General features: G+C 45.1%; 1 protein-coding gene across 1 annotated transcript in view; it reads right to left on the bottom strand.

Moving 5' to 3' along the window:
* Window positions 1–10,580: 10,580 nt before the first annotated feature.
* ARHGAP19 (Rho GTPase activating protein 19) overlaps window positions 10,581–21,295 on the bottom strand; it is a 55,449-nt gene continuing 44,734 nt past the window's right edge. The window contains exons 10-12 of the mRNA XM_008701693.2: window positions 18,441–18,551; window positions 17,851–17,929; window positions 10,581–14,372 (exon numbers count right to left, since the gene is read on the bottom strand). Of these exons, the coding sequence (XP_008699915.1) occupies window positions 14,362–14,372; window positions 17,851–17,929; window positions 18,441–18,551 (201 nt within the window). The 3' untranslated portion in view covers window positions 10,581–14,361. The remainder of the gene's footprint in view (window positions 14,373–17,850; window positions 17,930–18,440; window positions 18,552–21,295) is intronic.

Genomic DNA, 21,295 nt, shown 5'->3' with positions numbered 1-21,295 from the left:
AGAGAGACAGCCAGCGAGAGAGGGAATACAAGCAGGGGGAGTGGGAGAGGAAGAAGCAGGCTCCCAGCGGAGGAGCCTGATGTGGGGCTCAATCCCAGAATGCCGGGATCACACTCTGAGCTGAAGGCAGGCGCTTAACGACTGAGCCACCCAGGCGCCCCTTTATTTTTTAACTTTGTATTATGTACAGAGATTTTCTACTATGTATGTGTAGGGGGGGTTAGCACCACAGCCCCCATGTTGTTCAGGGGTCAACTGTATTCAGAGGTACCCCAAAGTTGCAGATATAGCTCTTTTGCCCCCACTTTGCAGCAGCATCCCATCTTCCCTTTGGTTCAGAGGCACAAGGAGCCCAGCATGGCTGGATGGCAGTCTCAATTCAATGGACTCATTGTTGTGTCCCCTGATGGAAGCATACCTCCATTACAACTGAGGCCTTCCAATGAGCTAAGCGCCAAGTTTCTGCAGGTAAGTTAGAGGAGTGACTTGCCTCAAGGTAACTTGACTAACTTAACTGACCTTAACTGAGGGTAAGTTAGAGAACAAGGAAGGACCCTCCCCTTTCTTCCCACTCCTCGATTGCTGTGGGAGACAGTCACAGATTCAGAGCATCCAGTGTGCGTCCTGTAAGGCAGAACTCAACCTTTCAGGACAACTGGTACCATAACCAAGCCTTTAGAAGACCATCCCACGTTCCATCAGGCCAACTACTTCAGGGTTACAGGGCCCGTGGTAAGACTAGTGAATCCCCATGAGCACAAATCTGTTGTTGCACTGACGCTGCTCTGAAAGGAGACCCCCTGGTCAGAAGCAACACTGTGTAGATGACCGGGACAGGGAGTGAGGGATTCTGTGAGCACACAGATGGTTGAGCTGGCAGAAGTGTTCTAGGCAAGGGTGGAAATCCACATCCAGAATAAGGGTTTACGCCAGTGAGGACCAAACCGATGCCTTCCACGATGGAAGGGGTCCAGTGTAATCAATCTGCCACCAGATGGCCAGCTGACGGGTCCCCACCACCTTCAGAAATGGTAAGCTTCTAAAGTGTCTGGAGGGGGGCGCCTGGGTAGCGTAGTCGTTAAAGCGTCTGCCTTTGGCTCAGGGCGTGATCCTGGCGTACCAGGATCGAGTCCCACATCAGGCTCCTCCGCTAGGAGCCTGCTTCTTCCTCTCCCACTCCCCCTGCTGTGTTCCCCCTCTCACTGGCTGTCTCTCTGTCACATAAATAAATAAAATCTTTAAAAAAATAAAAAATAAAAAAATAAAGTGTCTGGAGGGCATTTCTTTCCTTCCTTTCCTCATTCATACAATAATTTTCTGAGTGTCCCCCTGTACCCCAGTCCCAGCCTTATGCTTCTCCTATAAATGGCACAGCAGAGGCTGGGCTCTTGGCTGTGATGTCAGGCTCAGGGTTTTTGTACAAAGAGACAGAGAATAAGATGGCTGCAGCTGCCACTGCTCCTCAAACGAATGACATGATGGAAAGAACACCGGACAGGGATGGGGCGCCTGGGTGGCTCAGTCATTAAGCGCCTGCCTTCGCTCAGGGAGTGATCCCAGGGTCGAGCCCCACATCAGGCTCCTCTGCTGGGAGCCTGCTTCTTCCTCTCCCACTCCCCCTGCCTGTGTTCCCTCTCTCACTGGCTGTCTCTCTGTCAAATAAATAAATAAAATCTTAAAAAAAAAAAGAACACTGGACAGGGAGTTGGAGCACCTAACTTCTAGTTCTAGACCAGCCATCAGCATCCCTGTGATGTGAATAGAGGCACATTGCTATGCCAACCTCAGTTTCCCCATTCTCAAAACAGAGAGAGAGGTGCCTGGGTAGCTCAGTCGGTTAAGAGTCGACTTTTTTTTTTTTGTCAACTTGGAGCAATCCCAGTTATACAACTGGCTCCAGGCACACACAGATCCAGCTGCAGGTGTTTATTTCTAGAGTATGTTCATAATGGTTTGCAATCTTTCAAGCTCACTTCTGACTAAAATTTAAACAAATAAATTAAAGACAGGGAGATTTAAGAGAGGTCCCTGCCCCCAAGCTCTAACGCCTGATGCATTAACTGGGGGAAGGTCACCTCCGCCATCTAGTGGTAGAGGTAGTGATTACAGGCACACATACTTCATAGGAAGAAAAGAACGTGAAATGGATTGCTGTCGAAATAATATTGTGGGGGTGGGAAACAACCAGGAGATTTAATTAGTCAGCCCCAGGGCTGACTGTATCACAGCTTTGCCTAGATAACAGTGAGCAAGTTCCTTCACTTCTCAGGGCCCTCGTTTCCTCATTCTTAAAATGGATTAATGATACCTCTACCACGGAATCGTGAGGATTAAATGTGATAAGGCATATAAAATACCTGAGATGCAGTGGTGCTCAGAAGCTGGTTCCCTTCCTCTCAGAGCCGATCAAAATGGGAGAACAACTAGAGCAGGCGGTCTCCCCAGGCACTGTCAGAGGCTCTTGATTTACTTCCCTTTTCCTACGTTATTGCTAAGCTGTGGGTGCCATGGCTGGGTATTAGCTTCCCTAACTTCGAAGGACCAGCTCCAGCAGCAGCCCTCCTGGGGACCCCACTCGGCGCCGACTGCATGCCTACACCAGCACCAGCTCGCTCACACTCTGCCAGGCAAGGCTGAGTCTGCCTCTGCCTCGGGGTCACCAGGCCCATACACCTGCTCCTCCCCTTCCTACAGGGAGTTGTCCCCTGCCCCTCCGGTCCCTGTATTCCACACCCACGACTGGTCACAAACTGCGCACCCACTGCTACCTCTCCATCGGCAGTTCTCAGGGTGGTCCCTGGACCGACAATATTAACACACCTGGGAACCTGTTAGAAATGCACCTCACTGAGCCTCAGACCAACTGACTCAGAAACGCCAGGGGGGAGGGCCCAGCAATGTTGCTACATGTCCTCCAGGTGACTCTGACACGTGAAGTTGGAGAACCACTGCTCCACAAAGCCCCCCACTCTGCCAGACCTATTCCCCTCAGATTCCTGGCGTCAGGTCCCACCTTCTCCTCTGCCACCCCCTCCATCCAGTGACCCCCTATTCTATGATGGAGAAACTCTCCCAGCACCTAAAACCATCCTACACTCTTCCCCTTGCCCACTTCATCTACAGTAATGTTGAACAAACCTGTCATTAGCAAACTTCAATATATTTATCACTCAAGCAGACCACTTTCCTATTTCTTGCTCAACATTTTTAAATTTGACACTAATTCAAACATACACTTTATCCTGGTCCTAAAGAATCTATAAATTCAGACAATATGCAAGTTATATTTTTGTTGGGCACTGAAATAAACACTATTAAAATTTGAGCAGTTCACCCAAAGTACCACGTAAACATTACTTTGGGGAAACAATGCCTGAAGTGTAGTCTGGCTCTCTCAGAACACACTCAGACCCACCCTGTCCATCCCCCGGAGCCTGCATGTCCCCTTTGCCTCTCCTCTAAATCCACACTGTTGTCAGTAATATCTTCCTGGGCCATTTAGCACCCCCACTCATTAGCCCCACCCATGACACTGATACCCTGAGAACTCCCCATGAAACATCACCAGTTCAGGAAATATATATAGAATGACTCAACTCTGGGCCCCCGAGATGTCCACTTCTGATCCACAGCACACGAGCCCCCAACATTAAATATTCTGCCTAAGCACGACCTCCAGGAAGGGTCCCTGGGCCTCCCCTGTCCCCATCTTTCCACCTTCTCTCTGCACCATCCCACTCCCTCTCCCGACTTTCCACCCTCACCAAGGTCAAGAGCCAAACATTTAATTAGTACCCAGTTAAAAAGCAATCCCCTGGGGCACCTAGGTGGCACAGTGGGTCAAGTGCCCAACTCCTGGTTTCCGCTCAGGTCCTGATCTCAGGGTTGTGAGATCGAACCCTGCATCAGGCTCTGCGCTCAGTGCCAAGTCTGCTTGGGATTCTCTCTCTCCCTCTCCCTCTGCAGCCCTCCAGGTGTGCACGCGCGTGCTCTCTCTAAAATAAATAAATAAATCTTTTAAAAAATTTTTTAAATAAAAAGCAATCCCCTTCATGCCCCTCAAAATACACACAGACACACACACTTTCTCTCGAAGCATAATGTAGAGGAAAGTACAAATATTGTTGAGTGTGGGGCTCAGTGAATCTTCACAAACTGAACAGGCCTGCATAACCAGCACCTCCGAACTCCCTCAAGCCCACTGCCTGTTCAGCAGCACCCACTGGCCACCCTCCGCCCAGAGTAACCACTCTCCTATCTTCTCATGGCATACATTCATTTTGCCCATTTTTATACTTACATAAGTGAAATCATACAGTATGTTCTCAGCCATATTGTTACATGTAATTGCAAATCCTTGTTCTCATTGCTGTGTAGTATTCCACTGTAGGTATATTCCGTGTATTAGTTTCTCATTCCTGCTGTAACAAATTACCACAAATTTAGTGGCTTAAAACAATACAGATTTATTATCTTACAGTTCTGGAGGTCAGAGGTCAGAAATGGGTCTCACTGGGCTAAAATTCAGGTATCAACAGGGCTGCATTCCTTCCCAAGGCTCTAGGGAAGAATGTTTCCCCCTTTTCCAGCTTCCAGCAGCCACCCACACTCCTGGGTTCATGGCCCCTTCCATCTCCAAAGCTGGGAATGGCCAGTTGAGTCTAATACTGCCACCCCTGCTTCTGACTCCTCTGTGCCCCTCTTCCTCATTTAAGGAACCTAGTGATGCATTTGGCCCACCCAAATAATACTGGCTAATCTCTTTATTTTAAGGTCAGTGGATTGACCTGTTATTCCCTTTTGCTACCTAATCCCCCCTGCTCTGTCACACAGCATGTGCACAGGACGGGAGCCTTGTTCTGCCTACCACGTCCACCACGCAGGTATCAGTCCACTGCTGATGGGCATCTGGGTAGTTCCAGTACAAATCTGTTGGTGAGCGTATATCTGTTGGGTATAAACATATCAGGGGGACAGCCAAGTTATAGGTTAGATGTTCCACTTGAGTAGAGGCTGCCCGTTTTTTCCAAAGTGACTGAACCAACGTAACATTGCCACCAGCCACGCAGGAATTCCAGTTGCGCTCAATGTGGCAACATTGGACATTTCCCGAGGCTCTTGCTGACACCGGGGACTTCCTTGCCACTCTGCCTTTCTTCATGTCTGCAGGGCCCAGCAATGTTTCACCCTGACCATCTATTCATCTCCATTTCTGTTTCCAGAATGCAAGACCTTGTTGGAGAAAATGGTCATTTTCAGGGCATTTTCTGATCTCAACCTCAAATTCGTATGAATCCTTCTGGGCACTTATGGCCATTCAGCTAAACCTACTATTTACAGAATCTCAGGATGACAGCAACTTCAGGGGCCACATGGGGTCCATCTCCCCACAGAGCAATCGTGTCACATGCACCAGGGTCTCTCATGCTGCTGTGCCGTTACTTGGGCTGTTGCTCCCGCACCAAAATCCCTTTCCACAGGCTACTTTTCACCATCCTTCATGGCACATGCCCTCCAGATAAGCTTCCCCAAACCTCTCAGTGGGACCCTATCTCAGTTGGACCCCTCCTCTCTGCTTCCACAGTACTCGGCACTCCTGACCACCTACCCACTCCCACTGCACTGCACCACCAGGGTCAAACCAAAATGGTGGGACATGGCTCTCGCCCTTACGTCTAGCATGCAAGGTCAGCAAGCTCAAACACACCTGTGTTCATTAAGGATGGGCATCACCGCTACTGGCACATTTTCATCCAGGAAGGACCCAAACAGCTTCTCCAACGGAGAATCATTCCATTATTGGACAGATCTGATTCAGTTCAGCACATTTACTAAGAGCCTCCTATATGCCAGGTGCTGTCCTAGGTACTGCAGAAACAGAAAATAAGGAACTCGGGCTTCCGCAAGCTAGATTCACTCTTTCCCGCCATTGCCTCAGAAACAGAAACATGTAACAAGGGCCCTTCCTCCTCCACATGGGAACGCTCAGATATTTAAAGTCAGCCAGGCAGTGAAAGGAGGCATAGTCAACATTCCAACTGCAAATCAGGCAACGGGATTAGAGGCTAAAGTAATCTCCAGTGATAGAAATGAGATGTAGCCTGGGGCAGGTACATGGGGGGATTGACTATAAAGTGGCATGAGAGAACTTTCTGGAACAATGGAAATGTTGTACATCTTAATTGGGGTGGTGGTTACAGGGAAGTACACATTTTATCAAACTGTATGCTTAGAGTTCCTTTAAAAGGAAAGATGGATTCAAGTCCATATGCAGGCACTCACGGCCAGTCACCGGATGTATCACCTCATTTCTAACTGTAAATCTCCATTTCTATCTGTAGAACATTGTTTGTGAGCTAATTCGATGACTTTCAGGCCCCTTATTTAAACAAATTCTTACTGTAAACCAGAGACAAAGGAGCTAGCTCCCTGGCTGAAGTGGGCATGGGCAATCTGGTGGTATCCTTCCAACCCCTTCCCTTCCTCGCAATGAGAGGGTGCCATTGTCTCGAAGTCCCAACTAGCTCTGACAGGCGCTGCTTCTATGTCTCTGCTGAGGATTTGCCTCATGCTAAATATATCCCCTTTTCCTCCCTACCATATGGTTTCTAGATTCCTCTGGAAAGAGTAGGCTTTTGTGCTCCCATAGAAGAGGGAAGCAGAGACAAGCAAGAGAGCCATGCCTCTCCTCTCTGTTCCCCTCCTCCTGGTTCATTCCACACAATACCCACAGCAAGTGTTCAAGAAGGGGCTGCAACACGAGACCTCTCATCAATGGTCAATTCCAGTTACATTAAAGTACTTAATAAAGCCTGGATTACTGGGTCATTATGTTTCCGGTAAATCCCGGTGGCTTTTCATCAGAGAGAGGCAGAAGGCCTGGCCCTAGGCCTCTAAGCTGAACAGAAAAATTAATGGGTCTTTATGCCCAAGATAGTTGGTCATGGGGAGGGAGATCACATTTTTAATATTTTCTCTCCTGCTCTGACCAGCCCAACTTCCACTCGTTTTGCTTTCAGAGAATTTATCACTAGTTCCCTGCATTTGAGAATATGAAGACCCTTCTTAACACCCACAAATTTCAGTTTGTACACTTAACAGCTGCATTTTGATCCATATAGAAACTATAGGACACACACACACACACACACACACACACACACACACACACCTATTGATTTAACTTAAAAAATATCTTGATGGATCACAACACAGACAAACACTGACGGGCAGAGTCGCCTCCGGAAGAGGCAGGCCGTGCTTGGTGCACACCTTGACTTGAAGTCCCCTCCTAGTGATCCCATCAGCCCCCAGGGCTGTGCACACCCATGAGCTGGATCACACTGAGGCATTTCCATAGCCAGCCCTGGCAAGCAGGAGCTAATCCCAGAAAAGCCAGTGGATAAACCTCTCACCACTTTCCTTGCAACTTTCCGTCCCCTCTCCAGGGTGGTCTCATGACTAAAGGAAAAGAGAAGACATGGCCACAAGTGCCAATGGAGTTGAGGAGTAGGTTGGTGGCAGGGGGGAGAAAGGACAGCCTAGGATTAGAGCCCCAGAGGTTCTGGAACATAGCGATATAACATGAGCCATTTATGTCACTTAATATTTTCTAGCACCCATGTTAAAAAGGTAAAAAGAAACAAGTAAAATTACTTTTAGTAATATAATTAGCCCAATATATCCAAAATATCATTTCAATGTGTAATACTTATAAAAATTGAGACATTCTAACATTCTTTTTTTCTTACTAAGGCTTTGAATTCTGGGGTGTATTTCACATGGAGAGCACATCTCAGTTCAGACTGCCACATTTCAAGTACTCAATATCCACATGACTAGAGGCTACCATATCAGGGAGTGTGTATGAGGAAGCAAAGAAATGAGGACAGACTCTCCCTAAGCAGTTCCCAGCAGTGGGGGCGGGGGGTGAAGGGGAGGCGGTGGTTATGGTGGACACCACCCTCCTGTAGCTCGATGCCACTCCTGACAGGCACGCCACTCCTGACAGGCACACCCGCTGTCTCCCAGAGCCAGCACTGAGCCGCTCAGAACGTCCCGCACGGTCCCAGAGCCCAGCCGGAAAACACGCACCACAGTGTCATACAGAGGATGCCGACTGGAGCTCGTGGGCCAAATCCGGGCCGTGGAGGAGTTGCGTTTGGCTCCCACAGTGTTTTTCAATCTCTTGAAGCAGTGGTTGTTTTCATAACCTTATATTTCCTTCTTGCCTCTTGTAGACATTGGGTGTGTAACGCCTCCACAAGACCAGTTCTTGAAGTCAGGCGGTCCCAGATGTTAATCTTGACTCGACCACCTTTCAGCTGACACCGGATACATTAAACTCTTCATATGTCTTCTACTATAAAACTGGAGATCACAATACTTCACAGAGATCTTTGACTTTAGTGAGATCAGGAATTAATTGGCTAACGCAAAGCTGGGTACATAGTAAGCACTCAGTAAATGATGGTATTAGTTTTCATTCACAGGAGACTTGAACTCCTTAGAGCCCCTACCACAGTCCTATTTCAATATGGGAAAATCGGGAAGTATGTACACAGCAGGAGCTCTCAAAAGCAACCTCCACTTACATACACAGATGTTGGGGACAGCTTCTGCATTCATAATTTTTAGACAGTCTGTTTCCTTTCTCTGTTGCCCACAGGTATGGTTCAACTGAATTTAGCAGTCTTTAGTACTAAGACACTACAAATTTTAAAAGGCTTATTTCTGGGAACAAAAGGAGAAAGCTAGCAATGATACCAGCGGACCCTCCTGCTAACCCTCATCCCGGTTCCAAGGTGGAAGACTTGGAATCTGGGCACTGGATGCTGCTGGTAAAAGATATTAACAACCAACTTGGACCAAGACTTGGCCATTGCTCAACCCCAATTTTTGTTTTTGCTTTTTATGGGGGAAATTAAGAGGCTGGGACTTCAAAATCTCTAAACAATCATGATGAACTCTATACCACGACCCTCTAGCCTGGGGTTCATCCTTCCTTACCATCTCCACGCCCATTATGCTTTTAATTCAGAAATGTAAGTAGGAGCAAAACGTGGGCAGCTGGCCACAGGGACCAGCAGCCACAGAACTGGCCCAGGAGGAAGGGGAGACTAAGGAAAACTCTTCCCAGGAAAACTCTGTTTTCCCATCTTCCCTCTCTGCTGTTTAAGGCAGATTTGCTTCATTACTTTCTACAGTTTGCATGTTGACTATGTGCTCAACACTGCACTAGCCACTTTGATCCTATTTTTCAAAATAACTCTGGTCCCCTCCACCCTTTTTCTTTTCTTTCACATTACTCCGTTTCCTGTGTGCTATTTGTAAGAGTCTCTCAACGCTTCCCTCTCAAGAAAAAGACATGGCTCCTTTACAGTAAATAACAAGTTGGTTCTTGGGGGATTAGGAGAGGGACACAGTTCTGAGCAGCACTTAGAGAACCAACATGGCAAAAAAAAAAAAAAAAAAAGGAGCGCATGGGTAGATAATGGAGCAAAGACAACTGCAGGGTTTTTATTTGTGTTCCAGATTTAAGTAACTCCTTTGTTATAAAAAATAACTATGTCAGGGGCGCCTGGGTGGCTCAGTCGTTGGGCGTCTGCCTTTGGCCCACGGCATGGTCCCAGGGTCCTGGGATCGAGTCCCACATCGGGCTGCTCCGCTGGGAGCCTGCTTCTTCCTCTCCCACTCCCCCTGCTTGTGTTCCCTCTCTCGCTGGCTGCCTCTCTCTCTGTCAAATAAAGAAATAAAATCTTAAAAAAAAAAATAACTATGTCAGCATCAATAACCTGCTGATTATAAAATGTATTCTTGGCAGAGAGAAAGAGAATTAACATCTAATGAATACTTGCCATCTGCCAGGCGCTGTGCAAGGCTAGTGGTTCTCGGTATTTTAGTGGTCAAGGACTCCTCTGGGATTCTTGTGGAAACTATAAAATCTCTCCCTTAGAAAAATTCAAATGTACACAAAATTTTACATAGAATCACAAGGGCAAACAATGTTCCAAAGCACAATCACAGACTCCAGATTAAAACCTTTTGTGCTAAGCCCTTTGCATCTGAGAGCATGTCATTACTGAGACAAGATACCATTATCCCCACCTTACAGATGAGGGGACATCCCCAAGGTCACATACATAATAAGCGGCAGAAACATTTCAACCAGAGTTGTCTAAACACTACTTGCTGTCCTAGATAAAAATGTCATTTGGTTTTGACTGTTATTATAACTGTCACTCCTTATTTTTAAACGAGGAAATAAGATTATGTGCGAAACTGAAATCTGTGCAAAACACTCTAGACTCAGCCACAGGACATCAGAAAGCTCAGAATTCCCAAGGATTCCAATCCCATTTCCTATCAGCCAAAAGCCCCACTCCCCCTGAACTCACCCGTCCAGAAAGAAAACAAGCCAAACAGGTGCTTTTCTTAGGTTTCACAGGCCTCAGAACAAGAAGCAACCTGTCAAGAATATCTCAATAAAAATGGGGGGAAATTTTTTAAGAGGCAACGTCTCCTTAAGATAATCTATCAGTCAAAATGGGAATTAAGAGACCAGTCAAAGCATACGGATATGAAACAAAAGAAATTTAATTTCAGAATATTACACGAATAACAAAGAAAGACAATGCATATGATTGTTTCTTTACAGTTACATATATATATATATCTTATAATATAGTCAAACAAAAAATGGTGAAACAGTTAAGAAACCTTGTTTCTCTTGTTGAGCAAGCTCAGGGAGAACCAAGGGTGACCCCTGCTGTGAAGGGCCCCGGGCAGGAGTATTTATCCCAACAGGCTCTGCCAGTCTCCAAGCGTCTGGGGGGAGTGCTCAATGGCTCTTCAGCCCCCCTGGCTGTGGCCTCGCACACTCGTTTCCATGACAACCCAAGCACTCAGGCTATTATGTACTCACCTCCTCACTAGCCCCTCCACTGACTCTCCACTAGTGTAAAGATGTCTATCGGATTTGGCTGTCTAGGTAAGCTAGCTTTTCCATAGGGAGTTTTAGATTGGGTTAGTTACCACTGGTCTGAAAAGCTTGTGGATTTTAGGGACCCAAATTTTCCCCAAATTCTAGAGCAATCTTGCCAAACGCCAGAACCCAGGTTTAGATCAATGTCCTGTCTTCAGTACAAAAGCTTCAGGGAGGAGGGGACAGGGATGAGGATCTCCCCGGGCAAAGGAGTTCTATTTAGAAAAGACCTTCCAGCATTTGTGTGAGGCCCTGTACGATGTAAGCCAGCAGCGAGAGCCTGGAGAAGTCCGTTCCCAAAGATGGCTTCCCAGTTATGCACAGTCCCCACAGCTGGTCACTGTGGGGCACAGGGGCAAGCACAAGTTCTCCTAGAAGGCAGTATTTAAACCACATCCCAACAGAGGCTCCTGTGAGGGAAGCTGCACAAGGCCACTGCTCTCTGGGAGGAGAAAGGCTCTGCTCTGACACTCCGGGATCTGCTGGCTTCCTTACAAACCAACTCAACGGCCGCCTCTGGATCACCGGTGGTCACCACAGGCGGCAGCCCCGCACTACTCCATTCCCCCCAGGTGCTCCCCGGCAGGGTACTCAGGTGAAGAGTGGGTGGCGGAGCTGCTGCGGCTTCAGTTACAATTCGTTAAGCAGCAGCTCCTGGAGCATGTTTTGGCGCTCAGGGGCAATCAGTATCTTCTAATCTCACTGTGGCAGTGGAGGTTTTCAAACCAGATTCTGCACACTAAAAGGTCAGAAACTCCACTGTCCATGGTCTTCACCGACCCCACTAGTGTAGCTCACCCAGTGATCCGAATCGAGGAGGTGCTCTGCGTCTTCATGCTCGTGCCCGCCGGCACAAAAACACTACCCTGACGCCACATCAGAACCCACCACAACTGACCGCAGAAAGAAATGAAATGTTAAAAGCCGTAAAAGGAGGCATTTCCAAAGAGACTGTTCCAACATGAAAAATAAACATAGCAGATTAAAAAAACATAGATTAAAAAAACTGTTAAATACTGGCTCAAAAATACCCACCCACCAAGTCAAAAGGGAGACAGTACCCCGCTGTGGCAAATGAGGAAGGGCTTTTGTCTTTGAGGTCCCCATAAGATTCCACAGGATTAGAACACTTACATATTACAAGGCAGAAAGTTATGCTGTTTATTTCTCAAATTTGGATTCCAACTGGATCACAGCTTCTATTTAAAAATGACCTATCACACCCTTTAAGCAAGGGAAAGTATTTTTAATAAATAACTTAAATGAAACACACATACCCAAATTCACACATGAAGCGCCCAAGGCGGCGAGCTGTACAAGCACGTGTGCGGCAAGCATCTCTCACACCGCTCTGGCTCCGGCGCACTGCCCTGGGATACCAATGCCATTCGACCGAAGAACGTCTCCTCCATCTCAGCTACCTCCCTCAATAGAACCCCAGAGCACACCTGATGACAGGAAGGGACCAGGTCACTGCTCTGCTCTTCCCACCTGACGCCACGACATTCTGGGATGAACCACTTCAGTAAAGAAAGGAAGTAGCGGGTTAAGGGAGAACTCTAGTTCAGTCTGGTCATATCAAAGCAGGCTCTGCACTCCCTGGTAGCTGGTGCTTATTTTCTCAATAAGGAAAAGCCAAAGAGAAACCTACACAAATAAATTTGCTAACAAGTATTTTTAAGAATGACATAAAAATGTTCTAGAGAAAGGGGCTTCTAAGCAGGCTTACACTCCTCACCATCTACGGTTCACAATCCATCGAGCTGGAAGGCCGAATTTCATCCTTCTCTTCACACTGCTGTTACAGCAGCCAACGAAACAGGAAGTATGGAAGAGAGGACTGACAGCTGGACACAAAACAAACCAAACCGTGCTCCCCCAGCGGCATCCTCCGTTTCAGCAGAAACGCAGCTTTTTCAGGAGTTTAAAGATAGTCAGCAAGTCCCACCTCGCTGGGCAGCTGCTCCCCCGCGGAGCCCGACTCGGCTCCGGCACAGGGTGAGGGCCCCCACACAGCTTCACAGAGCAGGCCCACTCGAAACGCTCTCGCCGGCCACGTGCTGCTCTCTAGGCAGTGAGTAGTTACACCAGACCGAAGCCACGCCGCTGCTTCCCTCAAACACACGCGAACATCCCCAACCCAGTCAAAGCCCCAGCCCCACCTCCGAACTACTCCTGTGCCCGTCCTGACAAGGAGAGGGGCGGTGCGGCAACCCTCCGCAAACACTGGTGATAAGCCCCAACCGCTTCCAAAGGAGAATGTGCTCTTTCAAATCCTCTCAGCCCTGCCGAGAGTGATGCCCACTTCCTCCCTGGGACTCCAGTTTGCTCTCAGGAGACAGGCTAGCCTGCACACCTGACCCCTTAGAAGGATGCACTATAATCCCACCCACGAGGAGTCACCCTGGACTTAAAGCCCGAGTTTCCAATACATTCAGATACTTCAGCAAATCTCTATTGAGCCGTCAGTGACTGTCCTTGAGTCACAGTGATTTGGCACGAAGTAGTGACGCCAGAGAAGTTTTAGGCGAGGGGAGACTGAATGAACGAGACGAGCTCAGCAACCACACAAGTACTTTGGCGGCACCGAGGAAAGGGGAAGAGAGGGAAGGGAGGGAGGAAGGGACATAGTTTAATAACTGACATTTGTTAAAAGATGGTATCACTCTGAACTCTCCTTTTTCAATAACGCAGGTCAAATACCCTGCAATCTCAGGTCCAAGAAATAACTTTTGTATTTTCAGGAAAGCTGCAAGTTCTTTGGACACAAATGTTATTGAGGAATACGGCTTCATGAGATAAAGAGCTTTCCCAAAGCTTAAGGTGAAAAAAAAAGGGAAAGACATCTGTCTTAGGCACAATTTAAAGGACCTATTCAAAAAATGGCTTTAAAAAAACAAACAAATAAACAAGAAACAACCAAAATACCACCCATACTACCAAAACAGAAAAAAGCCCCAAGTTAAAAAATAATATCAATCCGCCAAGATTGACAGTACTTAAAAAAAAAAAAAAATCACTGGTAGTTAAGCACAGCTTTCATATTTTTAAAAATAATATCTGCTTAAACAAATACATGGAATGAGCACTGGAGCCCACCTGGTTCTGCCCATTTACTGTTCTGTGTGAGCTGGCTGGTTAGTGGTTTCCCCAATGTTTTCAAAGAGAGAGAAAGAGAGAGATGCCAGCACCCATTCAGGAGACAGAGTCTGCAGACATTATCCAGTGAACGGGGTTAGAGATATCAGTCAGGTCATAGGATTAGCTGACTTTCACGATGCAAAACGCAGCAAGCTGCTAGTCCTTTGTGAGCAGTAATGATGCCTGGCCCACTAAAGAGAAAATTCCAGGTGGACAACAGGAGCACTCTGGATCCTTTAGAGGAATCCTAGGTTGAAAGAAAAACAAGAACATTAAGCACATTTATAAATATTTCTTTTGGCAAACATCCCACCTGAAAGCTAGAGAGGCTATACTTAATATTTTCTACAAACTGAGGGTTAAAAAGCTTAACTGAGAATTTATGACTTTCTACCAAGTAAACATCACTTTGTCTATGTGCCCTAATCTCAGCTCATTAAAGCAACTTAATAGCGCTAACAGCTACCATTGTACTAAGTGCATAATTTGCGCCAGACTCTGCTCTGAGTTCCTTATGTACATTATTTCATTTATCTTCACAACAATCTGTGCATGAGATAATGTTCTTGCCATGTTACAGGTGAAGAATCCGAAGCCTACAAAAGTTAACTTTACCCAAGATAAACAGATATAAGCAGCAAAGTTGGGAGTTGAACCAAAGCCTAACTGAAGGCAGAGCTCACGGCCTTACCAAGGCAAATAAATGTTTACTAAATGTCTACTAGAGGCAAGGCACTGTCAGTACCAGGAGGAAGAGAAGAACAGAAGACAGGAGGCCACAAATGTATTCTTAAGTTTGGCCCTTGTCTTCCAGAAGAGAAACTAGCTACAGATATCAGACGATACATGTGAAGTAAACAACTACAATAAATCATACTAAATGTCAACGTTTTAGTAGTGTCAATAAGAGTAAAGGAAAACATACATCTGGCTGGGTTAGCCAAAGAAGGTTTCAAAGAGGAGGTGTGGTTTAGGTTGGGCTTTGCACAATGGGTAAGATTCTCACTACTGAAAATAATGCCCATTAATAAGAAGGTACTAAATCAGCAGTTCTCATCTGGGGGTGAGTTTGCCCCCGCCTCCCCAGGGGACACTTGGCAAAGTTTGGAGGCATTTGGTTGTCAAAACTGGGGGAAGAAGAGTGCTACTGGCATCTAATGGATAGAAACCAGGGGAAGCTGCTAACCATGGTACAATGTACAAGGCAGCTCCCCACGACAAAGAATTATCTGACCCAAAATGTCCACAGTGCCACGTTGAGAAACCCTGTGCTAAAGAAACGTCTTTTCGGAGTGTGCTCTTGATGACGATAATAAAATTACATTATTTTCCTCAAATAATATTCCTTTTACAAAATCACCATGAAAAACCTCTAGTTACATTCATTGCATAAAAGAATTAGACGGCAGGTAAGTAGATCTGTGGCCATGGAAATTGGAAGAGAGTTCAGATCTGGAGATGCAGGTCTGGGAGCAGTTATCCTACAGAGAAAATAGAGCTGTGGGTTAGCCCAAGCTGCTGAGAGGTACAAAGCAAGAACAGAGATAAGCAGAGAACTCAAGATAGAGCACTTAAAAACACAAAGAGGAGGGGTGCCTGGGTGGCTCAGTCAGTGGAGCGTCCAACTCTTGGTTTCACCCAGGTTGTGATCTTGGGGTGGTGAGAGTGGGCCCTGCATTGGGCTCCACGCTCAGCTTGGAGTCTTCTTGTCCCTCTCCTTCTGCTCCTCCTCAACCCCACTCGCGCACTCACTCTCTCTCTCAAATAAATAAAATCTTTAAAAAAAACAAAATGAAGAGGGGAGGGGTAGGCCAGCAATAGTAAGCTATCACAGAGATGGGAAAGAATTCACAAGGAAGAACAAGAATAGGGTAGCATCATGACAGCCAAGCCAGGCCTTTCAGGATGTAGGAAGTAACCAAGGAGAGAGCAGAATGAAAATGCCACTGCCTAATCCAATCCAAAGTGTTCATTATGTGTGGGCCCCCACTTTTCTGAATCACTTTTTTTTTTTTAATTTTTAAGTAGGCTCCATGCCCAACGTGGGGCTTGAACTCATGACACTGAAATCAAGAGTCACATGCTCTGTTGACCAAGACAGCTGGGCGCACCTGATTCACTACATTTTTGAGAATCAAATAAAGCTATATGTTCTGTCCTCCAGAAAAATATAAATAGGCACCTACACACAAAATGACACCAACAATACCCGGAACTTGATCAGAGCCCTTAGGAGTCCACACATAACAGCTTAAAAATCCCTGTTCTAAATCTTCTTGCTAAAATATGAACTTGGCTTATTTCCTTAATGCATTTCTCTCTCCTGAAAGTATAACTGTCAATATAAAAAGACTTATCATTTCTTGATTCTTTTTTTTTAAGATTTTATTTATTTATTTATTTGAGAGAGAGATCACAGAGGGAGAGGGAAAAACAGACTCCTCACTAAGCAGAGAGCCCAACGCGGGGCTCAATCCCAGGACTCCAGGATCATGACCTGAACTGAAGGCAGACACTTAACTGACTGAGCTGCCCATTTCATTTCAAAAATGAAAGCCACAAAAGGTATAACTGATAAAACAATGTATCCTTCAAAAATAACTTCTGTGTAGTTTTGATTCACGGATACATACGTGGAAATATATAGACACCCATAACTCAAACACCCAACTCCCCTCAATCAGACAGCCCTGCCTACAAGTTAGAAGCAAGATGGAAAGAAAAGAGCGTTCAGATAATTCATTCAAAGATAAAGAATGAGACTATACTGAGATCTAATCTTCTAGAAAAGAATAAAGATTTATACATAAAGACTGGACTTTGGTTCTCTTTCTATTGCAGACTCTCAAATCGTAATCACGCTCATGTGTCGGTAGTAAAATGCACGTGTCAAACCACAGCTCACTTCATCTGCCACACATGCCTTACAAAACAGACCAAGTCTCAGCCGCTTCTCTCTAGTCACAACTATCGCTACCTGTTAATGCTTCTAAAACATTATTTCAATTAAGCCTCATAAGAAATCTGTGAACTCGGTATAACTATTATCCTTATTTTCAGAGGAGGAGACAGGCTCAGAGAGAATGAATGGTTTTCCTGGGCCAGAGGAATGAGGACTCAAATCAGGTGTAACAGCAAACCCCCGGTCCTCCCAGTGGACCACACGGCTTCTTCAGCGGAGAGCACCGCAGCCGCTGCCTTTTACCAGAAGAGCCTGGGCACAGCAGTCCCTGAGCCAAAAAATCTTTTTTGTCCTAAGTATCTTCAAAAATATGTTGTATGATATGATTTCCAGGGTCTGTCAGCTGTTTATTAGCTGGAAAGCCTCACTGAATAAACAAGGCTAAAGTCTACACAGAAAAAGAGCGTAACTATTCCATGTTTATTGAGCATATTCTCAGCACTTCTGCACTTGGTGTCACAAATTAGTTTACACTTGCTTTTAATTTGCTTAACAAGTATTCTTAAGATTTTTTTCACATGTGTCCCATCTGTCCAAGAATGCAGGGACCGTGCGGGTCTGTCTTCACAGCTCTACCCCTCAGCACCTGGGACAGTGCTGAGTAGCCGATCAATAACCATCTGCTGAACAAACCCAAGGGCAAAGACCCAGCCTGACAATTTTATGTTGCTTCTGACCCTGGGAATTCAAAAACTGCTGCTGACAGACTAGATGCAGACAGGACTTACGCTCAGTAAGAACACAGAATGAGTACAGTCAGTACCTTTTTTCCCCTCTTTCTTCCCCTCAGACCATTTCAATCTTGTTGGTGTCATCGTGACAGCTGGAGAGCCAGAAAATAACTGTAACAAGAACATTTTACAGTGGCTTAAAAGTGCTAATGTCATTCCTACAGACAGACTTTACTAACAGAAGAATTATTTGCTTGTTCAATTTCCATGTGAAGAGTTTTACTGAGGCTGATTATATTTGTATCATTAGTCTTAACGGATTTTATTGCTGGCTTAATGAACCAGCATGTGCAGGACATCTAGAAGGACTCCCCAACAGATAATGCAGTGCCAAGTAGGCCCAGCTCAAGTGCTACTTGCCCCACAGAGCCTCCCAGCAAGAACTATTCCCTCCAGCACTTTGCGGAGCTCTTTCACTGTCTTTGTCATCTCCGCATATGACTGGCTATATCCTCCTGGCACTCCACATGCGTTTGTTTTGACCATCAACATACATGAAAGGACTGAGAAAAAGGCACAGTTGAATGGCCCAGAGAAACAGAGTAAAACAGACAACAGTACATCAGTATTTCTCCTTTCTACAAATGTACACAAAGAGGAAGTCCAAAGAACAGTATCTTACTAAGTTCATATTTTCTTTGCTGGCTCTCTTCAATTCACCAATGGCTACAGATTCCGGAGTAGAGTACTTGTTTTTCTTTTCTGACATCATCTGATTTCCCAGGACCTTCCGCTGATTTAGGAAGAGAAAATATGTGATTTATAAAGATCTACTATATCTGTATTACGGCTAAACTTGTCCTTAAATCTACAGTTTCTTAGTTTAAAACAATTTCACTTTCTGATAAACTCTCCTAGGCCATCTTACACAAGGGAGTCCAAAGCATGTTACAAAAACCCTAAAATCATTGCCTTCCTTTAGGTGATCACTTTTCCTCTACATTTAAAATAGCTGAAATATAAGAAAGTTTTATAGTCGATTTAACCTAGTTAATGCAGGCCAATTACAGTGTGCTTCTGAGACCATTAAAAAAAAACACACACACACAGTTATTTACCAGTATAATTTTTTCCCCAAAAACGTGTTATCTCTGCCAGCTGTTAAGAGTTCCCCTCCTACTCTGGGATACTTCCACTGGGTCCCCTCTAATACTGCTTCCCTGTCATGTCCTCGCACAGGATTAGAAAACTTGGGAGAAAGTCTTTGTTTCTAATACAGCCACAAGAGCGTAGAGGCCTTCTAAGGGGGTCACATGACTATACTGTCATTCAGAGCAGGACTAAAAGCCCTTTCATCTCTGAACAGCTTAGAAGCTGACATAACCTACTGTAACAGCTGATAGTGACAATTCTACCATCTTTGGGGAAATCTTCCCTTTTTTCTTCTTACAGAATAAGTTTAAATCCCCAAAAACGAACTTAGAACATGAAACTCTACAATATAAATCTTAGCAGCAATATTAAGAATATTCCAATGTAATAAATTATTTACATGAGAGGGATTCTGGAGGAAAAAGTCTAGCCCAAAAAAGGGATCAAAGCAGAATAGAAATCAAATAGCTAAAACACAACAATGCTGGAAAAATGAGACCACTACATCTTCCTTTCAGAAATCAGCTATCACCTCAGAGTAAGCTGAAATGGGAATGCCAGGAGCCACAGGACCGGCTGTAAAGCTTCCAATGAACTTTTCTTTTTTTAAAGATTTAATTTATTTATCTGAGAGAGGAGCACCTGGGTGGCACAGTTGTTAAGCGTCTGCCTTCAGCTCAGGGCGTGATCCCAGCGTCCTGGGATCAAGCCCAGCATCAGGCTCCCTGCTCCACTGGGAGCCTGCTTCTTCCTCTCCCACTCCCCCTGCTTGTGTTCCCTCTCTCACTGGCTGTCTCTCTGTCAAATAAATAAATAAAATCTTTTAAAAAAATTTTTTTTAAATATTTATTTGAGAGAGAGAAAGAGATAGCGAGAGAGAGCACATGCAGGGAGGAGGGAGAAGCAAGGAAAAGAGAGAGAAGTGGGTTCCCTGCCTGAGCAGGGAAACCCATGTGGGGCTCGACCCTGAGATCATGACCTGAGCCAAATGCAGCCACCTAACCAACTAAGCCACCCAAGCACCCCTCCAATGAACTTTTAAAAAGACATTTCAGGGGCACCTGGGTGGCTCAGTCAGTTAAGCATCTGACTCTTGGTTTCGACTCAGGTCATGATCTCAGGGTGGTAAGATTGAGCCCCAAGTCGGGCTCCACGCTCAGTGCAGAGTCTGCTGGAGATTCTCTCCCTCTGCCCCTCCCCCCAACTCGCATGTGCACTCTTGTTCTCTCTCTCTGAAACAAATAAATAAAATCTTAAAAAATAAAAAAAAAGTGGAGCATCTCCTTAAAAACAAATAAAGACATTTCATTACCCCCTCGCTATTGAGCAGAAACCACTATTATTAGCTCAAAAGTCTCTTCATTTATAACAAAAATACTTTATCCTTCTGTTTCATAAAACTTGTTAACATTTGTATTTAAAATTATTGCTCAAAAACATCTTATCCTGATAGAGTTATAAGTTTTTTATAATTCTAAAGTCCGAAATTCTCTCTCAGTAAAGAAATGAGCAGCTGCCGAGAGGATACTTCTTATTTACATTTCAAGCCACACTTAGCAATAAGCCACTACAGAACTTTCTTTCACTAAGAAGAGAAAACTACACCCATCTAGCTTCAGTTAATGTTTGACACATAGAGAAACCTTTATTTGACTAATAATTTTTCTTGTTATCAATCATCTCAATGACAGGAAGTCAGAAGGAATGACAGACTTTCAAGTAAAACGAACCAACAAGGATGTTCATTTTATGAACTACACCTAGCAGGTATGAATATACTGCTAGGGTTCTAGCAAAATAAATTACTTTTTAATTATAGTAAAATATACATAACACAAAATTTACCATTTTAGCCATATTAAGTATATAGTTCAGCAGCATTAATTCCATTCATCTTGTTGTGCAACCATCACCACCATCCACCTCCGGAACTTTTTCATCTCCCCAAATAGAACCTGTGTATTCACCAGACAATAATTCCCAATTCCCCCCAAACCTTAGTCCATGACAACCACCATTCTACTTTCTTTCTCTATGAATTTGACTATCCTAGGTATCTCAAATAAGTGGAATCATATACTACTTGTTCTTTGTGACTGGTTTATTTCATCTACCATAATGTCCTCAAGGCTCATCGATGTTATAGCACATGTTAGAATTTCCTTCCTTTTTAAGGCTGAATAATATTCCATTGCATGCATATACAACATTTTGTTTATCCATTCACCAGTCAGTAGATACGTGAGCACCTTCCACCTTTTGGTTACTGTGAATAATGCTCCTACAAACATGGGTGTGCAAATATCTGTTCATGTCCTTGCTCTCAATTCTTTTGGGTGTATACCCAGAAGTGGAATTGCTGAATATTTAATTTTTTGAGAAATT

The sequence above is a fragment of the Ursus maritimus genome, unplaced genomic scaffold (genome assembly GCF_017311325.1).
Source record: "Ursus maritimus isolate PB19 unplaced genomic scaffold, ASM1731132v1 scaffold_7, whole genome shotgun sequence".
Lineage (NCBI taxonomy): Eukaryota > Metazoa > Chordata > Mammalia > Carnivora > Ursidae > Ursus > Ursus maritimus.
Note: the sequence above shows the minus strand (reverse complement) of the source record. Positions and strands in the feature narration are given on the sequence as shown.